This window comes from Podarcis bocagei, assembly GCF_964188305.1.
Source record: "Podarcis bocagei genome assembly, chromosome: 3".
Lineage (NCBI taxonomy): Eukaryota > Metazoa > Chordata > Lepidosauria > Squamata > Lacertidae > Podarcis > Podarcis bocagei.
In genome coordinates this window covers 31,842,502-31,859,273 of record NC_138127.1, presented here as the reverse complement: position 1 = coordinate 31,859,273, position 16,772 = coordinate 31,842,502, and the positions used below count along the sequence as shown (strand labels likewise).

General features: G+C 44.2%; 1 protein-coding gene across 3 annotated transcripts in view; it reads right to left on the bottom strand.

Annotated features, from left to right (window-relative positions):
* The window catches only part of KLHL32 (kelch like family member 32), a 69,495-nt gene extending 53,002 nt beyond the window's left edge, over window positions 1-16,493 (bottom strand). For 2 of the 3 annotated variants that reach the window (XM_081186597.1, XM_081186599.1), the window contains exons 1-3: window positions 16,154-16,493; window positions 6,769-6,859; window positions 1,332-1,512 (exon numbers count right to left, since the gene is read on the bottom strand). In XM_081186597.1, the coding sequence (XP_081042723.1) occupies window positions 1,332-1,512; window positions 6,769-6,791 (204 nt within the window). In that variant the 5' untranslated portion in view covers window positions 6,792-6,859; window positions 16,154-16,493. The remainder of the gene's footprint in view (window positions 1-1,331; window positions 1,513-6,768; window positions 6,860-16,153) is intronic. The other variant, XM_081186598.1, reaches the window with a different exon arrangement.
* Between the last annotated feature and the right edge of the window lie 279 nt (window positions 16,494-16,772).

Below are 16,772 nucleotides of genomic sequence, written 5' to 3'. Positions count from 1 at the left end.
TTTCCAGACGCTTGCTTGTCTTGGTTGACCTCCTCTGAACACATTCTTCTTAAATCGTGGCACCCAAAACTGAACACAGGTGTGGTCTAACCAAAGCAGAATAAAGCAGTATTACTACATCTTGTGTTCCTTTCCTAACACTGTTATAACTGGGGAGTCTGTTGCTTTTGGGGGGAAATCTTTGTCTCTCCAGATGATACTGAACTACAACCCCCACCAGCCTCAGCAAGCATGGCCAATGGTCTGGGACAATGGGAACTGTAGTTCAGCAACATCTGGAGGGCTAAATGTTCCCCATATCTGCTTTAACATCACGTCAGCATTTCACATCGCCCAGTTCATCCAGCCTGATGACTAGCTCTGCAGCACTTGAAATTTGCTTGTGACATTTTGGTTAGTTCTAACAAATATGGCGTCCCACTTTACATTTTGGGGGGTGTGTGTGTTTCCTAATGAGTCCAAAACTATGCTTTTTATGTGTTCAACTTACAAATTTTACTGAAGGGAATAAGTGTCCTAAAATAAAACTAGGGAAGACAACGGCATGTCTTCTTCCAGTGTTCCAGATCACTTGCCTTTTCAGGCCTTAAGGGAAGTTAAAAAACAAAACAAAACTTAATGCTTTAAACTGGAAAACTACTATTGAACCAGAACTTCACAAAGCATACATTGTAAGTTAACTCAAAATATGATCTCAAAGAGATACAAAGTAGTTAAAATAAAATAGACTGCGTTAAGTGTGGAACAGGGTGCCCTAGGCTCACACCCACTGCCAACAACTGTGTACACACCCTATTTAGTAAATACAGTGGTACCTCTACTTACGTGTCCCTCTTGTTATGTATCCTTCAGGATATGAATGCAGCAAACCCAGAAGTATATTTCTGGGTTTCACCGCGTAGCACTCTATCGCGCCGCGCGCATGCGCAAAATAGGCACCTCCGGTTGCGGAAACCTCGGAATCTGACTGGAGCTCCAGAACGGATCCCATCCACAACCAGAGGTACCACTGTACAGGAGCACATACCTACAAACATGTAAATGCCTACCTTTAAATACTACATATATGTCAAATAGATTTCCCAGTTTTGTTTCACAATCCTATATTCACTTATCTAGTTTTAAGCCCCATTGAACCTAATGTGGCTTACTTTTCAGTAGACATTAAAAAAAACAACCAACTTGTCCTGTGAAGTATTTGGTCAGACCATGATCACTGTTTACACGGGCAAAAAAAATTGGAAAGATTTCAATACTACTAATTATCCAAAGATCTATGGTGTTCTAAAAACAGAGCTGATGGACAGAAACATATTACTATATTAACTTACTCTGAAGTAGTCACTGCATGCTGCTAGGACTGCCTTGTGGGCATGGAATTTCTGCTCTTCCGCTATAAGAGTTATATCACAGAGGATCCCGTCACTTCTTTGCTGGTTCAGAGCAGCCAAGACAGCATCATTATGAGAACTAGACTGGCAAAGCCTCTGGCCAGTCAGCATATCTTGAAAACTGCAAAAGATGAAGAAATAATCACACTCGCAAGCATGAAAATACCAAGAGTGAAAGGCATGCATATGTTTTCTACTTTTTTCATTTCTAATTACGTCAGTCAAGCATACAATCCTGCACATATTTACTCAAGACCCCCCCCCAAAAAAAGTGCCATTGAATTGAATCAAACTCTGAAGTGAGAGTAGGATTATAAATCGGATGATTTGGTACTACTGACACAGGTTAGAAATGGGTTTATTATTATTTTCCCACTCTCGTGCTGTAACCAAAGGTCTATAGCATCACAGTGTGGCAGGGCTATTATTATGGCCCACAATATAAAGATGGACTTAAATCTTTATGTACAACAGCATCACTCTGCAAGACATTCACAATGTGGCCATTATCTCACAGCTTCAACTGTCCTAGCTATAAAAATAGGCGTATTATAACTGTAAATTGAGGATTAATCCAATTTACTAGGATCCCTCCCAGCCCTCTCAGCCTAATGACTTTAACTGTAGAAGAACCACAATTGCTGGGGCCAACAGTGTAAGAAGCCAGTTAGGCAAATTTAGCGTGACAGATTCACTTTTTAAAATGAGGATTGGCACTGAATGACTGGCTTTTGCAGAAATAATTAAATGGCCAGACTTTTGGAAGGCTCTTATCTTCAGCAGGCCTCTGCAGGGTCAGATCAAAGGCCCAACTCATCCAGTATCCTGTTTCTCCCAGTGTCCAACCAGATCCCTACGAGAAGTTCTGCAAGCAGGATATGAGTGCAACAGCAGCCTTTCAACATGTGCTTCCCAACAACTGGGAAGACATATTTAGACCACGTTGCCTCTGACAGTAGAGGTAGAACATAGAATAGTGACTAGCAGCCACTGACACTGTTACCCTCCATGAATTTGTTGTATCTTCTTTTAAGGCTATCCAAGTTGGTGGCCATCACTGCCTCTTACGATAGCAAATTCCATCGTTTTCACTGTGTGCTGAATGAAGATGTCTGGCCCAAGTCTTCAAATGTTTAGGTACAATGGATGACTAGTGTTATGAAAGAGGCAGGAAAAGCTTCACTCCATGCACTTGCTCTTCACCATGCATAATTTTATACACCTCTATCATATCATCACTTACTTGCCTATGTTCTAAAGTGAAAGTGCCAAATGTTGTAACCTTTTCTCATAGGATTGTTGCTGTATCTCTCTGATTATTTCAGTTGTTCTTTTCTGAACTTTTCCCAGCTCTACAACATCCTTTTTGAGGTGAGATGACCAGGATTGTGCACAGTATTGTAAGTGTGGCTACACCATTTTGGCTGCCCCTTTTTTGAACCCATGTGCAACCTGTCTATTTGTAAATAAACACAAATAATATGAGATGTCCAAATTCCTGAAGAATTGAGGCGCAAGTTCACATCATAGTTCATGTAGCATCATATATAAGGAGCAGATGTGGCAGGGACAGGTAAGAAACAGAGGCTAAGGAAAATGGGAAGGTGTGATTGGGAGCAATGGGAGGGGAATATGATTAGGAACATCATGGGAGGCATGTTTCCAACTACCCCATCCTTTGCCCTTTGAAGCCTTCTAACAGGCATGGCCAAACTTGGTCCTCCAGGTGTTTTGGGACTACAACTCCCATCATCCCTAGCTAACAGGACCAGTGGTCAGGGATGATGGGAACTGTAGTCCCAAAACAGCTGGAGGGCCAAATTTGGGCATGCCTGCCTTATAAGAAGCTGCTGCAGGAGAGGGACTGTCAGCAACTAAGGAGAAACTGTGATGCTCCCTTGTTACTTTTGCTACTGGGTGCTGCATGTTGTTTAAGTCATAGTGTTCTATTTATAGTACAGTTGTACCTTGGTTCTCAAACACCTCGGTACTCGTATGTTTTGGCTCCCAAACACCGAAAACCCGCAAGTAAGTGTTCCGGTTTTTAACGTTTTTCGAAAGCCAAACATCCAACACAGCTTCCACTTGAGTGCAGGAAGCTCCTGCAGTCAATCAGAAGCCGCGTCTTGGTTTTCAAACACTTTTGGGAGTTGAGCAGACTCCCGGAATTGATTAGGTTCGAGAATCAAGGTTCCGCAGTATTGAAATGTAGCTTTTCGTATGTTGTTTTATTTTTGTTGTGCTATGTTTATGAAATTGTTACTGCTTTGCAATATTATTACAAAATTGTTACTATTTTACTGTTTTTGCCTTGTTATTATGAACTTGTTACTACGTTATTGCTTTCCTATGTTACTATGGAATTGTTACTCTGTTATTGTTCTGCTATGCTGTTATGAAATTTGGTAATGTTTGTTTGAAATTCATCCCTGTTTCTTTGTCGCAAAATGCTCTGAGCATGATTTTTTTTTTTTTGTAGGAAAGCAGCATACACTTAAAATGAAGGAATGAATGACTTCAATTACAGATACTTTAGTGGTTTAGTTACACTAAAGGGAGGGAATCCAAATGCTTCTTGGGAATGGCGAGTTTTGAGTAGAAACTACAAGCAAATAGGGGAGTAGATCACATAGAGGCAGTTCCAGGCAAAAGGTTCAACAAGAGAAATGGGTGGAGCCACTTCAGACAGCAAGGAATCTTGCTGAGGGTGGTGGCGCTTGAGTAGCAAAGGTCAAAGGAAGGGACCTGTCAGGGGATATAAGAGCAGAGAGACAAGGAGGGACAAGGCCACAGAAGGTTTTGAAGACATAGGTAAGAAGTTTGCAGTAGTTTAATCCACACCAAGCACTTGTGCAAAGTTGAATAAATAAGCTAATGTTCCATCCTGAACTTTGGGTTAGGGAGACCTACACATTAATGAACAAAATAAATATCCCCACTAGACAGACAGAGGCACTATTGTCTAATCAGAAAATAAAATATCCACATGGCTGTAAAAACAGATATGAGAGTCACCAGTCCTCATTATGTAGCTAAGCAATTATAGCGGGGGGGGGGGACGGGGACAAGTCTGAAAAGCTTAGTACCATATTTTTCGTCCCATAGGACGCTCCGTCCCATAGGACGCACCTAGTTTTTTGGGGGAAAATAAAGGGGGAAAAATTTCCCTTTATTTTCCCCCCAAAACCAGGTCGGGGAAACCGAACCAGGTTGAGGAACAGCGGGATGGCGGCGCTGTGCCTCCCTGCTGTCCCCCAAGCTTGTGGGGCTGGCCGATTGTCTGCCCGGCACGCGGGGCGCTCTGCGCTCCTCGCGCTGGGCGGCAGGCTGCTATCCGCAGCATGGGGAGCCCTGCAGGGAACTCCTGCAGGGCTCCCCACGCTGCGGATGTCTGCCTGGCACGAGGGGCGCTCTGCTTCAGGGCGCCCGTCGCGCCGGGCAGCAGGCTGCTATCCGCAGCATGGGGAGCCCTGCGGGGAACTCCTGCAGGGCTCCCCACGCTGCGGATGTCTGCCCGGCGCGAGGGGTGCTCTGCTTCAGGGCGCCTCTCGCGCCGGGCGGCAGGCTGATATCTGCAGCGTGGGGAGCACTGTGGGGAACTCCTGCAGGGCTCCCCACGCTGCGGATGTCTGCCCAGTGCGAGGGGCGCTCTGCTTCAGGGTGCTCCTCGCGCCGGGCGGCAGGCTGCTATCCGCAGCCTAGACAGCCCTGCGGGACCTCCCGCAGGGCTGCCTAGGCTGCAGATGTCTTCCTGAAGCCTGGAGAGCAAGAGGGGTCAGTGCGCACCGACCCCTCTCGCTCTCCAAGCTTCAGCGAAAGCCTGCATTCGCCCCATAGGACACACCCAGATTTCCCCTTCATTTTTGGAGGGGGAAAAGTGCGTCCTATAGGGCGAAAAATACGGTATGTCCTTTTCACAAAATTGTTACATGTATGTGGACTTATTGAGACACCAACACATGATGTGTCCAAGGATTTAGTTTCTTTTCCTCCATTCACTTTATAGATCCAATCATTTCCAATCACTCATATCAAGATTCTCAAATAAAAGGGCCACTTGGAAGGGTTGAAATATTTGACTCCTTACCATAAAAAAAAAATTAATGTCCATGCATGATTTGGGGAAAAGGTTTTACATAGTTTGGTAATCCTAAATCAGATATAACCTCCTAACACACAAAACTGTTAAAGTGTCCGTATCTTTCTAAATATATCTTTCTAAATCTATTACTGACTTCTTTTGATATAATTGACAATTTGTGGCAGCACTTTAAAAAAGGAAGAAGAAGAAAGATGCAGAGCCTCCTATACAGTATTCTGACAGCAAAAATACTATTTTGAAATTCTCTGTTCTGTCATTCAGATGAAAAGCCTATGTTGGAACATTATATTCAAATAAAATGGCTCTTCTGCTTTCTACTACATGCACACAAATTTTATTATGAATATCCTACAGACAGATAAGTGTGCTAAGGTATCAAGTGAAAATGTGTTAGTTTGAATCTGAGCCTAATTTTGTGAACTGAATAGTTTGAGAGGTGTGACTTTATTTGATAAAGCACTTGAAAGGGCAGGGGGGTGTTTCAGAGTTCATGTTTCTTTCTCTTTTAGTTTTTAAGAAGCACACATAGAATTACATGTGAAATATGTAAAGATATAGTTATCAGAGCAATTACTCTATAAAAATGACCTCCTGCTGTTTGATGCATAATCCCATCACAGTAACCATCACAACCAATTTAATTGCCTTAATCAAATCAAGTTGGGGAGGGACACATGGAGAGAATCTCACTGTTCTTTCTCCTTGATTGTTCATCATCACTGACAATAAAAACAACCTGTCCCCAAAGTTTAAATGGCAATCTACTGGCTGAGCCCATGAAGTTCAACACAATGCTACTCAGTCTTCTGCCTTTACCTGCTTCAGCCCTGACAGGAAGACAAATCCTTTTTGTGTTAGGATGCTCAACATGCAAATGAGCTGAGAAATCACAGAAGGAGCAAATCTTTTACACCAGGCTTCCTCAACCTCGGCCCTCCAGATGTTTGGAGACTACAATTCCCATCATCCATGACCACTGGTCCTGCTAGCTAGGGATGATGGGAGTTGTAAGCCAAAAACATATGGTGGGCCGAGGTTGAGGAAGCCTGTTTTACACCATGCACAAATGTTTCCATGGGGGTAAGTTGCAGAGGAAAAAAACCACAGAAGCCTATCACAAGAGCAAAAAGTAAATCCTCCTAGACATGTCTCGGTACAGTCATTTTGATGTAATATTTATGTATGCATTTTGCCATCCTGCTATCCTCTAGGCTAGCATACAGTGAATGAACACACACTCGATGGAAACTGGCAGGACAGCTCCATGAACTATACCTGAGGCACACCTCAGACGGCATCCTTCAGCTTTGCCCTTCTGAACCTCTTGCTTCTTAAAAAAGTATAGGGAAAACAGTGCACATTCCAGCTGCAGAGAAAAAGAAGAAAACAAATAGTTAGAATTAAAAGCCCAAACTTTTGTTCACCGTACAGAAAACCCACCACTTCAAAAAAATAATCAGTATATGTGGCAAAGGTTGCCGACATCTCTTATTAATGGAACAGACTGGCTGCAACAATTTGATGACATAATGGAGCCATACTAATAATAAAACCCTAAATACTTTTTTGTGGGTGCAAATTAAGATACAAGAAGTAGCATTAATAGAATACTCATTGCCTGATTGGTGCATTGCTTCCAATTTATCGGTGTTAATTTTATGTGTATACTACTTTCCCTGTGTGTTCAGATGCTTTACATGAAGCTGATATTGTGTTACAATATTAAAAAAGCCAGCCCAGAAAAAATAGTCTGCAATAACTCAATAGTTACAGCACAACAAATACTTAATATGATGCATAACTAATACAAGTGTTAGATAAGATTCCACTAAACAATTCATCAAAAAATATTAGAGCACCATTCAAAAATGGTTTGCAAATACAAAAGAGAAACAAAAATATTCCAACAGGAAGAGAAATATCTAGTTAATACAGGTTATAACAAAATCAATAATCATTAAACAAATCCACAGGACAAAGTGCATAATTAAGAACCAACAAGACTACATTAAAATCCAATATTGACTTGTCCCTTTCACAAACTCGATTCATATGCTCCACCCGATTAAATATACCATCATATTATCATATTTTTCTTGCTTTCACCAGGGAAAAATACAACTAACTTTCCTTGTCCGCTCACAGGAGGTTAACAAATTGTGAGATTAAATTTTCCATTTAGCACAAAACCAGGGTCCGATTTGTGCTAAATGGAAAACCTATGACGTACAATGTGTAGCTGACACAAGTCTCAGGACTCTAGGAAATCTGAAAAGCATTATTTATTCCATACACACTGCTGGACAATTTTCTGTCTGTATGGCATCTTTTCCAAAAATTATTTCAATACACTTCCAATCAGTTTTAACCTTCTGAAGTCTTAGCTGAGCAAAAGCATGAGCATTATAGCTTCAAACTTTTAAAATCTGATTTAAGGGCAGTTTATTTAAATCTCCCCCAAAAAAACAACAACCCTGCAGGAAATTTTGCAGAGGCATTTTAATCCAAGGACTGGAGGGTTATTGCAGAGATTCCATAGTTCCTATTGGGTTGCCATTAAACTCATATTCTGAGTGCTCTTCATTTTTTTTACCAGTTCACCTCAGAGCCCATATCTGTCTAGTAACCAAAAAGTCTAAGCCGCAGAGTTAAATACAGGAAGACTGCATACAACAAGGAGTGGCAACAAAGAGATAGAGCCAGAGAGTCAGATGATGCAAGTCCATCAGTAATTGTTCCCACATGAGCCTTACTAGGTGTGTCTGCAGATGTTTATTTTGAAGCTTCCCTTCAAGCAAAGGTGAAACAGTGTTTCCAGCCACCCTTGTTTTCCACGTTCCAGAGCAGCACCAGTATGTTTTGAAATGGGTTCACGCCTCAAGTGCAGAAAAATCAAGCAGTGAATATGCATATGTACGCATGCCGACCATAAGGCTTTGCCTAACCATATGGCCAGAGGCTATAGATATCCAGCGATCTGCACAGCTGATAAGTTTTACATTAAAAAATAATATTTATTCTCAGAAATACAACAGGAAGCTCTTCAATGTCATTCTCGTCCTCACATCTGAGAATGCTCCACGTATGAAACACAGTGAAATGGCAGAATGCACTAAACCAAAGATAGCCAATTTGGTATCTCCATATGTTGCTAGACTACAGCTCCCATCATCCACTGTGCAGGCTGATGGGAGTTGTAGTCCATAACTATTGGAAGGGCCCCCACATTGGCTACCCCCTGAATAAACCATTTCAGAGTATAGTAAAGGTGTCCCTGCAAACAGAAAGTAAGTACTGCAACAAAAGGACTGAGCTAGAATCCATATACAGTACTAAGTTTCCTTCATACAGAATTTTGTTTGTGTTTCATGTGGGGAAATATTCAAAAACTGTGCCCCACACTGGGAGGTTTATACTTCAACTTATGTCCTCCAAAAAACTATCACTTCATTTTATTTTATATGTAGACCAAGACTAACAGGAGCTAGCAAAGAGAAAAGCAGAGCTGACAACTTCAAGCATTGTGAATCCAAGTTATTTTTCACCTTTCAGAAGGGATTGTTGTCCGAGAGATGAGGTGGTCTCATTCTACGTATTTACCCCATAATTGTGCAGCCCCCACCATCCATCACACCATCACTTTCATCATTCTATTAGACATAATAATATGTTTATGCTGCGTAGCAGATGCAAATGGGTTCTGCCCCAAAATCAGCATTTTGCACTATGTGCCAGCAATTTTAAAACCGAGAAAGTTCACAGAGGCACTACCTTCAGGGTTGCACTCTATTGATAATGTCAGCACGACCAGCAATTACTGTTTTAATAAGCCCAAGCATTCCCATGTAGAATATTTGATTCCAGCTGCTTTGATGTACTACACAGCAGTAGCAAACACTGCCCTGGAAAGGGTGGGCTGACTTGAAAAGCACATTCTGCTCCAGGAAGGACGTTATGACCAGATTAAAGCTACAAACCCACAGGCACAGCACATCCCATGAAACAAAAACACTGAGCAATTTCAATCTTTCAAAACCACTAGGAGCTATAGTGTAACTGATTTGTTAGAAAGCACAAATATTCCTTATTTGCTTTAGAGAGAGACAACAAACAAAATACCCTTCTATTTTTTAAAACCTTTGTTTTAATTATTTTATTGCTGAAAGTCATACAGGTGACAGGCATTGAATATTCTCAGCAACAACACAGTAAAGATTTAAAAGCACAGTGGGGAGAACTAGAATGCTAAAACTGTTTTTGTGTTATTTTTAAGTGCATAGTCAGTGCTGGAGGGTGTTAAGCATGTTAAGATCTATACTGTACACAACTGCAATAGAATTTAAACCTCGTGAATTTAAACATTTGCAACAGTTCCAGTTGGATTCACTTGCTCATTTTATTGCCAAGAGTTAGAAAAAGCCAGGAATCTGTCTACATTTATTCAGTATAAAGCACACAGTGATGGGAAATGTTTTAGACGTAATAAGGACACCAACCTGCCCACTAATGTTATGAATTCTTTTTATATAATGTCTATCAAGTTAACTGTTGTTTGGCTATAAGTTTCAAAAATGTATTACTGCACGCAAGAACTAGGAATCACCGAGCGGTCTTCAAAAATGGAAATAAGAGTGGCTAAAGCAAACATCATTTTTGTGCTTTTGTGAATTTGCTGCCAAACAGGATCTCAGGTGTAGGAAGACAGCTGAAGGTCTATTTCCATCTTCCCAACTTCAAAGCCAATGAAATTTATGGTCAAACATAGTGCTGACAATTCCATTTTTGGGTGGGTGGGGGTGGTATTTAGATAGAATGTCCTGTTCATCGCCTATGAAAAGTGAAGGGAAATCTCATACATAGTATCCTTTATTATCAAATGCCAAGAGAGTTTACAAAATATATTTAAACAGCATATATTCAAAGCAACAGTAACTCAAAACATCAATGCAACAACCGCAGTAGGGAAACTAATCAAATAATCATTAGAATTTCCACTTAAATTACAAAGATGCATTCTGCACCCACATACAGAGGAGTGCTACTTTCTCCCCCTTTTTAAAACAACAACAAATCTTGCTCCGGTACATTTAATGGTACCTGAACACATATGCTTAGCAGGTGGTGCCTTTTTCCTAGCCCCTTAACTTCATGGCAAGAAAAGCATTGTGTGCTACATTTCTGTATGTCTAGGTACTGTTAAAAGGAACCAGAGGAAGACCATTAAAAAATATGGCAGGCCAAGTTATGTTAGCAATCCTGTATGGAAGACAGTGCACTACTATGGGAGCTGCCTGTCCGCAGATGGAAGCAGGGCACAGAGAAGGAAAAAGGAGAAGGACACAGAACACAGTAAGGGGCGGGCGGGATGTCAACAGCACTTACATAGCTGCTCTAATTCATCTTATTGTCAAAAATAGAGAGGTTGCTTAATATCTCCACCTCAAAATGTAGGAGGTAATGGGAAAGACTTCTGTCTGAGATCCTGAAGAGCCAGTGTCAGTCAAAGTAAATAAATACTAGGCTACATGAAAAATTAGGAAGTGATCTTCCTGTCTCGGTGTGGACGGAACAGGAGTATGACTTCCCCCTATTCATGTGATACTTATTCAGAGTTATCAAATCACAGCAAGAACCACCACAACCACAACTCCAAGGTGCCACTGCTCAACAGAGAGAACACAGCAGTTGCCTGGAAAGCGGTTGGGAAATGTACTTCTGCGTACAGTATTTTGAACTATACAGAACTAAGGAAATAACCCCTGAGAAGAAGCAAGTATCACCTGACTTCATTTACAGGAATCTGTCTTATTCCATGTCAGACTATTTGGCTACCTCAGCTACTATTTATTGTCTATTCTGTCTGGCAGCAGCTCCCCTGGATCTCTGGCAGAGGGAAATCTTCTCTGTCACTAGCTACCTGATTCTTTTAACTCTGGAGTCAATAACGCGTTGCCAATGGATGCCTCACGGCAACGTTAGGGTGATTGCCAGGCTCCCCTCCATGCCCACTTGCTGAACAAAATGAGCTCTGTGGCTGCAATGATGTTTGCTTGGACCTTTATGTTGGGCCTTCTCTGTCTGCGTGGGTCTTTCCATCCCAATCGGACAGCAATGATTAGTATTTGGATTGGTGTGAGAGAACAGAAGAGGTGAGGGGTTCAGAGCAAGCTGAACATTGGAGAGCTAGCAATTGTGACCCCTCTCCAAGTTCTCTTTCGGCCAGTCAAGTTAATGTCTGGTATTGGGAATTCTGCCAAAGGGGGGGCATTGGAAATGTCTACAGGGGAGTGCGCTGTGGGTGGGAAAGGGTTTGGCACTGTGTGCCTCTGTCACTATTAAAAATCAGACATGCATCCTACTTTCTCCCTCTATGTGATTTGAAACATATCCATGTTTATGTAACAGAACACGTACTTTATTTGATATTTTGAACTGGGCGGTGGGAGGAGATATTATTGATGGCTAGAGGAGCCTTCGGTGACAGGTCAGAGACAGGTTATAATGAGAGCATGTAGCAGTGTCTCAACTCAAGGTATATCTGGATGCAACCAATTTGGCCTGGTTTGGAGACCGAATCTCTGGTGGATGACCCATGCTGGAACATGAACAAGGGGAGTATCGCAGGTGGAGCCTCATAGATACCAAACACCTTCTGGGTTGCCTAGCCATGGTTGGACTGGAATGCAGGTTGGCAACAACTACAGTTCTTCCTGATGCAGTGTGGTTGTTTTTCTTTTTAGAAAAAAATAGTGCCGGTACTCACCATGAAGTTGTTACAGTAAGTGCCACACTTTAAACATTTGGAGAGGGAAAGGTGTCAGCATTGCGTACCCTTGAGCAGCCCTAGAAAAAGGCACTGTCCTGATGAATCATTCCCTGAAGGCGCTGAGCTGGAAACTTCTGTTCTACCTTGTGCCTTTTGATTTACTGAGTGCTAAACAGATTCAAATTGGATCCTGTTCCCTACACAGAGCAAAGGCATCCTGCTTATGGCAGTGATCCTCTTCCCTCCTCCTCCAATGAGAAATCTTTGTAATTGATAGATTTAAAATATTCCTAGAAAAGGGTAAAACATGTCCTTAACAGGCAACTTTCAGGAAAGAACTACAGAGGCAGGTTGTTGATTTTCTCTCCACACCCAGGAGAGAAACTTGGGGCCCATTCAGGTGGCCTATTTATTGAGCATTCATTCTACAGTGGTACCTCGGGTTACATACGCTTCAGGTTACATACGCTTCAGGTTACAGACTCCACTAACTCAGAAATAGTACCTTGGGTTAAGAACTTTCCTTCAGGATGAGAACAGAAATCGTTCTCCGGCAGTGCGGCGGTAGCAGGAGGCCCCATTAGCTAAAGTGGTGCTTCAGGTTAAGAACAGTTTCAGGTTAAGAACGGACCTCCGGAATGAATTAAGTACTTAACCCGAGGTACCACTGTAATTTGCTTACATAAAGCTTACGCGGAGGTTAGTTTATATCCAGTATATACTGGGCAATAATTGTTATACGGGACCATGGGAAAGCAAAGCTTCCACTAAAAGAATGACATTCTTAACACATTAATTCTTAATTAGGGTTGCCATATTGTGAAGATCAAAAAAGAGGACGCATTTGTCAACTTCTACTTATAACTATGGATCGCTATGATGACTATGATGTGTCCTGGAAAAAGAGGACATATGGCAACCATATTCTTAATGTCTTCCCCAGGAACTGTCACAGGGGGAACAAAGCAAGTTGACAGTTGGCGGGGGGGAACAGGGTACTTACTTATCAATACTTAATTCTAGTTCAGTAATTACCTTGGGCATCTGTAAAATTAAAGTGTCAGCTTTTAGTATCCATGCAACTAATCACGGCCAATATGAGGCACAGCTTTCAATTCAGTACAGTCATACCTCGGGTTGAAGTAGCACCGGGATGAATATTTTCTGGTTGCGCTCCACTGCGACCCGGAAGTAATGGTGCACGTTACTTCTGGGTTTTGCCGCTCACGCATGCGCAGACGCTCAAAATGCACATGCGCCAAATCACAACCTGTGCACACGCAGACACGGGTTGCGTTTGCTTCTGGATGCGAATGGGGCTCTGGAACGGATCCCGTTTGCATCCAGAGGTATAGTACTCCTTCACACAGCACAGTTAACCTATGGAATTCACTCCTACAAGAAGCAGTGGTAGCCATCAACATGGTTGGCTTAAAAAGAGAATTAGACAAATTTGTGGAGAATAAGGCTATCAGCAGCTACTAGCCCGGGGGGCCATGATCTGCCTTCACTGTCAGAGGCAATACGCCTCTGAACAACAGTCGCTGGCAACCGCGGGAGATGAGAGGGCTGTTGTGCTCAGGTCCTCCTTGTGTGCTACCCACTGGCATCTGGTTGGCCACTGTGTGAGAAGGATGCTGGACTAGATGGGCCCCTAGTCTGATTCAGCAGGCTGTTCTTATGTTCCCAAACTAGCTAATTTAATACTTGTTTCTCTCTCTCTCTCTCTCTCTCTCTCTCTCTCTCTCTGTGTGTGTGTGTGTGTGTGTGTGTGTGTTTACTATCTTAACTACTTAGCCCAAGCCTGGGAGTTGATTTACACCACCATTTTGACCTGACAGAATCAGAATTGAAATGGAACATTTTAGGCAGGAGTCTATTCTGAAAGATTTACCTTTTTGTCCAGACAGTTAGGCAGCTCATACTGAGTTGACCCATATTTCAAACACCCCTCAATTCAAAAAGTGGGTCAGCCCATTAAGGGCTGGCTGGTGATCTGTGCATGCAATGAACTACTCATGCATATATTTTTGCATGTGGGGGGAAAAAGGCACCTTAGGCTAACTTCATCCCAGGTTTCTGCCTCGGCAAAATGTATGCACTATGTTTTCCACACTTAATTCCCTTGAACAATAATAAAATTAAATTACATTTTTTAATCGGTGTTATCTTCAAATATAAATAATATTTATCGGAATTCTCATAATTAACTGCTGGTACTCTGGGTCCTTAGGGACCCCTATGACAACAAGGAGATATAAGTCGTCACTGCCACCTGATTTCACTGAAAGGGAACAAAATCAGCTTTATGGAGATTGGGTAGCAGCAAGGTAACAGCCTAGTTTCAAATGACCAAGTCAAGTATAACTATAGAAAACATTAAATTCAGTCCTGTACAGTTTTTAAGTAATCACAAAAGGAAACTCAAGTCAAAGAACAGTTCATATAGGCTTGGTACATTTTCCAGCAGGTCTGCTGTGTCCTTTAATGGCTCTATGAAAGACAGAAAATCATTTTTTTAAAAAAACAAATATTTTTTATTTAATAGAAATTCATAAAATTAAGCTTTGTCCACCACACAACGATGAAGAGCATCACCCAGTGGCATAGTGTGGGTTGTCACCACCCGGGGCAAGGCAAGTAATTTGCGCCCCCTAACCCGTGGATCTAGGTAGGGGCAGAGAGCTGCGAGTGCGAGCACGCCCCCCAGATATTGCGCCCGGTGCGACCGGCCCCCCCTGCACCCCCCACGCTACACCACTGGCATCACTTGACCATTTATGCACTGAAAGGTATTGAAACCCACAGATTCATAAATCACCTAAGAATTTTGTCCCTTTCCTGTTAAGTAACCTGAAGGTTGGAAAGTACAGAGCACACACTCCCCGAAAGCAGAATAATAATCTGAAACGGTGATAGGGGAACCTGTTCAGATGCTCTTCACTCGGACTCCCATCACCCTCAGGCAGCACAGCCAAGAGCCACTGATGATGGGAGTTGTAGTCAGACAGCACCCCCATCCCCCATCTAAAGGGTTGCAGAGAAACGAAAGTATTGTGGTAAACCACTTGTGGACTGAACCCCTCCCCTGAAGCAATTCTGCTCCCCGCTATTCTGCAGCCTTGTATTCTTACAGGCGGGGAGCGAACGCTAAGAGGCGGCCTTTGTGCCTTCAATAGTCGTGCAGAATGGAAAACGGCGGCATTTCCTCACCTCCTGCTCAACAGGACAAGCAGCACCTGCCAAATCCCCCCCCCCCCCTTTGCATGGCACAAAAACAACAGGAAAAGCAACGCTGCCATCCCAAACACATTTGCTCCGGCGTAACTCTCCCCGCCCCCCCTACCCCGGCCCGTTTCCTCCGTGGCGGTGTCCTTCCCCCGAGCCCGCGCTCCCCAACAGGCGCCGCAGAAACCGAGCCGCCTGCGAGTCAACTTGAAACCGCACGCGAGGGCTGCAGCAGTGGCGCCGGCCTCTCTAAGGCGCTGTTTGAGGTTGCCCTGGCAACCGGGCAGCACAGACGGGGCGGGTGGGGGGGGGAGAGAACCCCCTTCGTTATTGGCTGAGGGGCAGCCCAGAAAGCTCCGCTTCACGAGCCGCAGAACTCAAGTGGACTTTTTTTTTTTTTTTTTTTTTTTGCCTGCGGCACTGGGGCAATTAGCCCGGCTGAGGCGCTGCTGCTGCAGCTGCTGCCGCCTCTTGCTAAGCAGGGCCCGCCGTCCCCTCCGCCCCGTGCCCTTCCGACCACCGTCACCAGCAGAACATTATGCATATATTTGTAAGGGGACCCCTCACCCCCCCCCCCCGCCTTGAAGGTCCCTGAGCCGGTGGTTCAGCTGCCCGAGCGAGCGAGCTCCGCGTCCTAATCCCGCCGGGCTTCCCGCGCGCGCTCACCTCTCAAGGAGACGCCGCGTCCCGCTTTGTCCCCGGGCTGCTCTGAGGAGGAGCCGCGGCGGCGGCGCCCGAGGGAGAGAGGCGCCCAGCGAAGGCGCACTGCTTCTGGCAGCGGGACGACCTCGACTGCGCTCCACTCGCTGGTACGCGGCGGCGACAGGAGGAGCAGCAGCAGCAGGAGGAGGAGGCGCCACTCTTTCTCCCACGCTCTCCTTGCCTTGCCTTCCCCGCCTCCCCTTCTCCTTCCAGCCGGGTCTCCTCCTTGCCAGTGCGCAGAAGCAGCGACGGCGGCAGCCACGCATTGTGAGAGGGCGGCGAAGCCGGAGGACGCCGAGCAACACACCTGCCGGAGGAGGAGGCGGAGCCTGAGGCTCCTGGGGCGGAAAAGGAGGCGGCCAGGGGAGGGAGTCCCGCCCGTCCGTGTTCAGCGCCGTCGCTTAAGCGTAGCTGCAGGCGCCTTGGAGGGGGATCAGGGCAGCCTGGAGCCCCACACAGCTCACGGGCCTTTCCAACGGATCCGACCCTAGGAACCCATTCCTAGGGGCCGAGGGGTCTTCGGGCCACCCAAAATATTTGAGGGGGCCCCCTCCAAGTTGATGGGCATTGCCATTCAAGTGGG